Here is an 8,675-nt window from a genome sequence, read left to right on the forward strand (position 1 = left end):
TATTCCCCTCTTTTGGTCTTGGAGGTCAACCTGAGGAGGGTTTGGCTAACTTGAGAGGTTTGTCAGCGGATGTTGTCTAAGTGGGATCTTCCTGTATATAAAATCTGGTGTCTTTGACCTACAGAAACAACCCCTGCCCTTGTTTTGTGTTATTTAAATGGTCTGCACTTATATAGCGCTTTTCTACCTATTGGCACTCAAAGCGCTTTACACTGCTTCTTATTTACCCATTCACACTCACAATCACACACATTCATACACCGATGGGGGAGCTGCTATGCAGCTGGCCAACACTCACCGGGAGCAACTAAGTTGGGGTTCAGTGTCTTGCTCAAGGACACTTCGACATGTGACTGGAGGAGCCGGGGATTGAACCAACAACTGTGAGATTGGTGGACAACCGCTCTACCTTCCTGCGCCACATTGGAGAATTGCCTGCGATATTTATTCCCTATATTTCCTAAAATATTTGTTAATGGTGCCTCTTCAGGAGTTGGTTGTGTCTTCTCTATTGGTGAAAACCGTGGTGTAAAAATAAAGTTGTACACTCCTCGTCTTTGCTGTCAGTCTGCGTAAGCACTAATGTTAAAGGGAGGTTCCACACATTCAAATATTTATTTATAATTACCTGACCAAGAAACTTAATCAGTGCTGTATTTGCTCTTCACATTCAACCCAACTCCTTGTGCAGGTGCTGTTCATATTTGTCCATGACTTGTACAGCACTTAGCCGCACATTTTTTTAATTTCACCAGCCAGAAATAACACCTGTCCCATCACTGTTCAGACCTTAATCAGTGCTGTAGACCCTACAGGTCTACAGTCCCTCCTGCCCACTGTGTTGTCTGGTTGTCCCTGCACCACACAGCAAAGGATTCTGAGCAAAGTTCTTCTACTCAGTTGTCTCAACATGATGAAAAGATCTACCAAACTCTGCACGTTCAGCAGTTTCGCCAGTAACATTAAAAAGAAAATAGTCCCTTCCTGGCACATACTAAAACACTTCTTCTTAGGTCACTTTAGTTTTGAAGTCTTCAGCCTAATTTAGCTGTTTGTTTAAGTCACTTTGGGTTAAAGCATCTGCCCAAATACTAAATGTAAAATGAGAAATGCAGAGTGCTGTGACAGTTTTACATCAATGCACTGGTAAGAATAAAATGTAAGTACAGAATCAATTTTTAAAGTGTAGGATCAGTAAAATCACAGGGTATACTTTGTGAAAAAATAATGGTTTAGGGAATGATTTAAAAAAGAGCCTGTTCAGTCACTTAGTGAATGTCCCATTGTAGAGTGATTTAGTTGGAATAAACACAATAAATAAATACAGATTTACTAGGGTCTCGAATTTATAAGAATAAAAACATGTGAAATTAAAAATAATGCAAGTTCTCCAGGATACTTAGAACAACCTACTTTATAATACAGCTGCTACCCACTCTTTGCTGAATGGAGGTCAATGTTTTGTTGTGAGGAGGGATAAAGTTAGACCTCAATAATAAAACATACTGCATATCCCTGCTAAGATTCTGCGTCTGTGAGTCACAGAACAGAAATGTGACATTTTGGTGTAATAGCAGAAAATCAAACAGTTATCATATTGGAAAAGTTGACAATGCACTTTAATAAGTATTAGAAATAAAAACATGTTCTGAAAAACTTTTCAGGAATAACACAAATTAAATCTCCCCAGTGTTAATTTACCACAACAACTTCTTGATGTGTTTAGAAATTTCTTTCATTTTCAGTCCATAGATAAAAGGATTAAAGAGAGGATTGTACAAAATTAACTGTAAAGTCAGTATTAAACTGGCAGTTTTTGGAATTTCAGATTCAATTCGAACTGTAATAACATCATATGCTGTCAAATAAAAGATGTTGATTAAAACCAGCAGATGAGGTAAAGAGGTCTGTGCAGCTTTTTTCCTGACTTCTCCACTACTACGATAACATATTACTAGTATCCTCACATATGTAAAAAGTATGAAGACCACAGGACAAAAAACCATATTTAGCAAGATGAACACACCATAAAAAGACAGTGCTGTTGAAGTTACGCAGAAAAGTTTGTAAATCGAGTTATTACAAAATATTATTCGAAGAGTGAAGCTGCAGAGCTTCTGATTGACCCTCATTATTGCTAATACCATAAACTCACATGCAGGCAGAAACCAAGCTAAAGCCAGAAAGATAACAACAATTCTTTTCCTCATGATTGTTGGATATTTCAGAGGTTTACATATAGACACATATCTGTCATAGGCCATGGCTGCTAACAGTAAGAACTCTGAATCAACTAACGAATATAAAGTAACAAATTGAAAGAGACAGGCTGAAAATGATACGACTTGTTTTTCTGATAGAAAGTCGATCAAAAGCTTTGGGTAGATGTTAGTGCTGAAAACAACAGAGTTCACTAACAACGCTGCAATGAAAATGTACATAGGCTGACGGAGGTCATGGTGTTTCCAGATCAAGTAAACTATAGTAGAATTACTGCAGATTATGAGAATATAAACTATAAACACAATTGTGAAATAAAAGTATCTGTATTTGTGAAGTTCCACATGCCCATCAAGAATTAAATATGTCACATTCAATTCTTTATCCATTAATGAAGTATAATACAAACAAATAAGATTATGAAAACAGTCAGATAATAGAACCTGTAATTGTTGGAATAAAGATGAAGGATTATTTTATCATTTACACTAATGTGAGATTTAAATGTAGTGTATGTGATGATGTGCTCATGTGTTGTGAAGAGAACTGTTTGAGCATGTTAACTGCTTTTATCTGACTGATTCACCCTCCATAGATCTCTCAGCTTCCAACATGAGTGACTAACACAAACAACCTTATTAAACTCTGGAGGCCTCAGTTGTTATAGCAACATATTCCATGACACAATGGTGTCCTTTGTATTTCTGAATAAAACTGTACCCATTACCACTCTGATCAGCTTCTTACTCATAGTGTATCCACTTGATGGTGTTTATTCTGGAATAAGAACAAAGAAGGTTTGTGGTTTGTTTTGCATTGTGTAAAAAACCAATAAGGTACAAAAGTAAAAAAGTGTCCCTGTTTATTAATAGATCCAGGTCTGTTAGCTTGAACAGTGGAGCAATGTTTTATTGATATTTACAGCAAAAATAAACTGCTTACATCAACTACAACATTAATAATAGAAGATGGTGTTAACGTTGTCATGGACAGGTGTCAGCAAGGGGACTCAACAAAGTCAGATACAACACAAGCTGCTATGCTCTGTTTGTTCTGAACCTCTGGGTCATGGCAAACATCATGTTTTCATTGAATTTGTTTTTTTTTTTTTTATGTTTTTCAAAAGCTACTTGTTCGTTCCCTGATATAAAATGGTGGTGAGTTTTTATAAAACCCAGTGATACCACATCAAAAGTTAGTTCACTGCCATAAAAGCCCTCGCTCCTCCAGTCCACCATGTTTCCTAGTAATCAAGACTTTAAAGAACAACAAGAAAGTGTCACTGGGACACACATGAGATAGAACTAAACAGTTTGTGTCTGGGACAGGTAATAAATACAGATGTGTCCTTCAGCCTGAATTTGAATAGCAGGTCTCATTCCTGTCCTGCACCTCAATAAGCACGGAAGGAACAACATAATCTGGCCATTAATGAAGTCTTGGTGGAACCTTGTGGAATTGATCGATGTGTGAACCAACCAAGGGTTTCTTAACTTTAGTTGTTGATCTATGTAGTGTATTGTGAACTGTACTGTATTGTGTGTTGTGATATGTTTCTGTGTACTAATGACGTCATTAGTGACATCATATAGCTTTGATAGTTTGCCTTTGTAGTTTACCCTTTAGGTTTTTTGTGCAGTTGTAGAGGGAACAATGCAATGCAAGGATTTTGTTACAAGAGATGCAGTTCAGCTCAGCTACTGAAGGGTGCTGACATGACGCAGTAGCTGGAGCAGAGGAACTGACTACAAGGTGGTGTGAACCGCAAGGTAGAAGAAAAAGGTTTAGGGTGTAGCTGTGGAGGCGCACGGTTTCTTACCGAGTTCAGTGAGTTCAGCCACACTTTGAGAAACTTGTTTCATGAAACTGTTTGCGAACGTGCTAGTGAGATTACTGTACTTAAACTTGTGTGTACAATTGACCCGTCATCGGGTAAGTGTAGAAGCTAGTACAATAATTGTTCAATGCTCGTCACACAACGATCTCTGGGGTTTTTCCTGAAGCGTCAGAGTCGTCAGATTCGCGTAAGACCACCTCTAAAACCAAAAATAGGCATTTAAACAATGACTTTTCCTTTTTTAAGTACATCAGGTTTGGACACAGTGGGGGCTGCAGAAGGTTCAGGCCTGGGTATTAGTATTCCCCTCTTGTGGTGTTGGAGGTCATTTTGGGCAACCTGAGGAGAGTTTGGCTAACTTGAGAGGTTTGTCAGCTGATTTTGTCTAAGTGGGACCTTCCTGGGTATAAAAGCTGGTGTCTTTGACCTACAGAAACAACCCCTGCCCTTGTTTTGTGTTATTTAGGCTTTGCCTCACTGGTCACAGTCCAGTAAAAATGTTGGGAATTAAAATTTAAACTGTGAAACTAGTCTAACTTTGCTCACTGTCATATGTGACAGCCCTTCGTCCTGGTTTAGCTGTGTTGTTAATCCGGATGTGATTTCTCTGGCAGGACCCTTGGTGGGTCGTCAGAGGACCTGGCTGCACCTAAAAGGTGGGAGTGGCCAAAAGTATTAAGGCCCTACTCTGCCAACTATCACACTGGGCAGCCTCCATCTCCCTGAACCTGGTGTTTAAAACCAATTTAGCAAAAAAATGGAGAATTGCCTGCGATATTTATTCCCTATATTTCCTAAAATATTTGTTAATGGTGCCTCTTCAGGAGTTGGTTGTGTCTTCTCTATTGGTGAAAACCGTGGTGTAAAAATAAAGTTGTACACTCCTCGTCTTTGCTGTCAATCTGCGTAAGCACTAATGTTAAAGGGAGGTTCCACACATTCAAATATTTATTTATAATTACCTGACCAAGAACCTTAATCAGTGCTGTATTTGCTTTTCACATTCAACCCAACTCCTTGTGCAGGTGCTGTTCATATTTGTCCATGACTTGTACAGCACTTAGCCGCACATTTTTTTAATTTCACCAGCCAGAAATAACACCTGTCCCATCACTGTTCAGACCTTAATCAGTGCTGTAGACCCTACAGGTCTACAGTCCCTCCTGCCCACTGTGTTGTCTGGTTGTCCCTGCACCACACAGCAAAGGATTCTGAGCAAAGTTCTTCTACTCAGTTGTCTCACCATGATGAAAAGATCTACCAAACTCTGCACGTTCAGCAGTTTCGCCAGTAACATTAGAAAGAAAATAGTCCCTTCCTGGCACATACTAAAACACTTCTTCTTAGGGCACTTTAGTTATATATCCCTGCTAAGGTTCTGCATTTGTGAGTCACAGAACAGAAATGTGACATTTTCGTGTAATAGCAGAAAATCAAACAGTTATCATATTGGAAAAGTTGACAATGCACTTTAATAAGTATTAGAAATAAAACGTTCTGAAAATTTTTTCATGAATCACAGAAATTAAATCTCCCCACTGTTAACTTACTTTAACAACTTTTTGACGTGTTTGAAAATTTCTTTCATTTTCAGTCCATAGATGACAGGATTAAAGAGAGGATTGTACAAAATTAACTGTAAAGTCAGTATTAAACTGGCAGTTTTGGGAATTTCAGATTCAATTCGAACTGTAATAATATCATATGCTGTCAAATAAAAGATGTTGAGTAAAACCAGCAGGTGAGGTAAACAGGTCTGTGCAGCTTTTTTCCTGACTTCTCCACTACTATGATAACATATTACTAGTATCTTCACATATGTAAAAAGTATGAAAACCAAAGGACAAACAACCATATTCAGATAGATGAACACACCATAAGAAGATACTGCTGTTGAAGTCACACAGAAAAGTTTGTAAATCGAGTTATTACAATATATTATTCGAAGAGTGAAGCTGCAGAGCTTCTGATTGACCCTCATTATTGCTAATACCATAAACTCACATGCAGGCAGAAACCAAGCTAAAGCCAGAAAGATAACAACAATTCTTTTCCTCATGATTGTTGGATATTGCAGAGGTTTACATATAGACACATATCTGTCATATGCCATGGCTGCCAACAGTAAGAACTCTGAATTGACAAACGAATATAAAGTGACATATTGAAAGAGACAGGCTGTAAATGATGTGATCTGTTTTTCTGATAGAAAGTCGATCAAAAGCTTTGGGTAGATGTTAGTGCTGAAAACAACAGAGTTCACTAACAATGCTGCAATGAAAATGTACATAGGCTGATGGAGGTCATGGTGTTTCCAGATCAAGTAAACTATAGTAGCATTACTGCAGATTATGAGAATATAAACTATAAACACAATTGTGAAATAAAAGTATCTGTATTTGTGAAGTTCCACATGCCCATCAAGAATTACATATGTCACATTCAATTCTTTATCCATTAATGAAGTATAATACAAACAAATAAGATTATGAAAACAGTCAGATAATAGAACCTGTAATTGTTGGAAGAAAGATGAAGGATTATTTTTTCATTTACACTAATGTGAGATTTAAATGTAGTGTATGTGATGATGTGCTTATGTGCTGTGAAGAGAACTGTTTGAGCATGTTAACTGCTTTTATCTGACTGATTCACCCTCCATAGATCTCTCAACTTCCAACATGAGTGACTAACACATAAACAACCTTATTAAACTCTGGAGGCCTCGATTGTTATAGCAACATATTTCATGACACAATGGTGTCCTTTGTATTTCTGAATAAAACTGTACCCATTACCACTCTGATCAGCTTCTTACTCATAGTGTATCCACTTGATGGTGTTTATTCTGGAATAAGAACAAAGAAGGTTTCTGGTTTGTTTTGCATTCTGTAAAAAACCAATAAGGCCTAAAGCAAAAAACGTGGCCCTGTTTATTATTAGATCCAGGTCTGTTAGCTTGAACAGTGGAGCAATGTTTTATTGATATTTACAGCAAAAATAAACTGCTTACATCAACTACAACATTAATAACAGAAGATGGTGTTAACGTTGTCATGGACAGGTGTCAGCAAGGGGACTCAACAAAGCCAGATACAACACAAGCTGCTATGCTCTGTTTGTTCTGAACCTCTGGGTCATGGCAAAAATCATAATTTCATTTAATTTGTTTTTTATGTTGTTCAAAAGCTACTTGTTTGTTCCCTGATATAAAATGGTGGTGAGTTTTTATAAAACCCAGTGATACTACATGAAAAGTTAGTTCATTGCCATAAAAGCCCTCGCTCCTCCAGTCCACCATGTCTTTCCTAGTAATCAAGACTTTAAAGAACAACAAGAAAGTGTCACTGGGACACACATGAGATAGAACTAAACAGTTTGTGTCTGGGACAGGTAATAAATACAGATGTGTCCTTCAGCCTGAATTTGAATAGCAGGTCTCATTCCTGTCCTGCACCTCAATAAGCACGGAAGGAACAACATAATCTGGCCATTAATGAAGTCTTGGTGGGGAACAACATAATCTGGCCATTAATGAAGTCTTGGTGGAACCTTGTGGAATTGATCAATGTGTGAACCAACCAAGGGTTTCTTAACTTTAGTTGTTGATCTATGTAGTGTATTGTGAACTGTACTGTATTGTGTGTTGTGATATGTTTCTGTGTACTAATGACGTCATTAGTGACATCATATAGCTTTGATAGTTTGCCTTTGTAGTTTACCCTTTAGGTTTTTTGTGCAGTTGTCAAGGGAACAATGCAATGCAAGGATTTTGTTACAAGAGATGCAGTTCAGCTCAGCTACTGAAGGGTGCTGACATGACGCAGTAGCTGGAGCAGAGGAACTGACTACAAGGTGGTGTGAACCGCAAGGTAGAAGAAAAAGGTTTAGGGTGTAGCTGTGGAGGCGCACGGTTTCTTACCGAGTTCAGTGAGTTCAGCCACACTTTGAGAAACTTGTTTCATGAAACTGTTTGCGAACGTGCTAGTGAGATTACTGTACTTAAACTTGTGTGTACAATTGACCCGTCATCGGGTAAGTGTAGAAGCTAGTACAATAATTGTTCAATGCTCGTCACACAACGATCTCTGGGGTTTTTCCTGAAGCGTCAGAGTCGTCAGATTCGCGTAAGACCACCTCTAAAACCAGAAATAGGCATTTAAACAATGACTTTTCCTTTTTTAAGTACATCAGGTTTGGACTCATGTTAATGATGACTCTTCTTTATGCACCAAAGTCAGCTATTGAGTTCCACAGGGCTCTGTGTTAGGACCAATACTTTTTAATCTGTACATGTCACCTTTAGGCAAAATTATTAGGAAACATTCCATAAACTTCCACTGCTATGCAGATGATACCCAGCTCTATTTATCTGTGAAACCAGAAGATACTAACCAATTAGTCAAACTTGAAGCATGTGTAAAAGACATAAAGACCTGGATGTCCTACAATTTCCTACTTCTAAATTCAGACAAAACTGAAATCATCCTCTTTGGGCCTAAAAACATGAGAAATATGCTGTCTAACAATATAGTTACTTTAGATGACATAACTTTGGCCTCTAGTACTACGGTGAGGAACCTTGGAGTTATCTTTGACCAAGATTTGGCATTTAAGT

The 8,675-nt window shown here is 37.9% G+C and overlaps 1 protein-coding gene across 1 annotated transcript; it reads right to left on the reverse strand.

Annotated features, from left to right (window-relative positions):
• Window positions 1-1,697: 1,697 nt before the first annotated feature.
• Window positions 1,698-2,609, reverse strand: LOC137132870 (olfactory receptor 13C2-like). Its single transcript, XM_067515883.1, has one exon. The coding sequence runs from the start codon at window positions 2,607-2,609 to the stop codon at window positions 1,698-1,700; it is 912 nt and encodes a 303-aa protein (XP_067371984.1).
• Window positions 2,610-8,675: the final 6,066 nt, after the last annotated feature.

This window comes from Channa argus, chromosome 9 (assembly GCF_033026475.1).
Source record: "Channa argus isolate prfri chromosome 9, Channa argus male v1.0, whole genome shotgun sequence".
Classification (NCBI taxonomy): domain Eukaryota; kingdom Metazoa; phylum Chordata; class Actinopteri; order Anabantiformes; family Channidae; genus Channa; species Channa argus.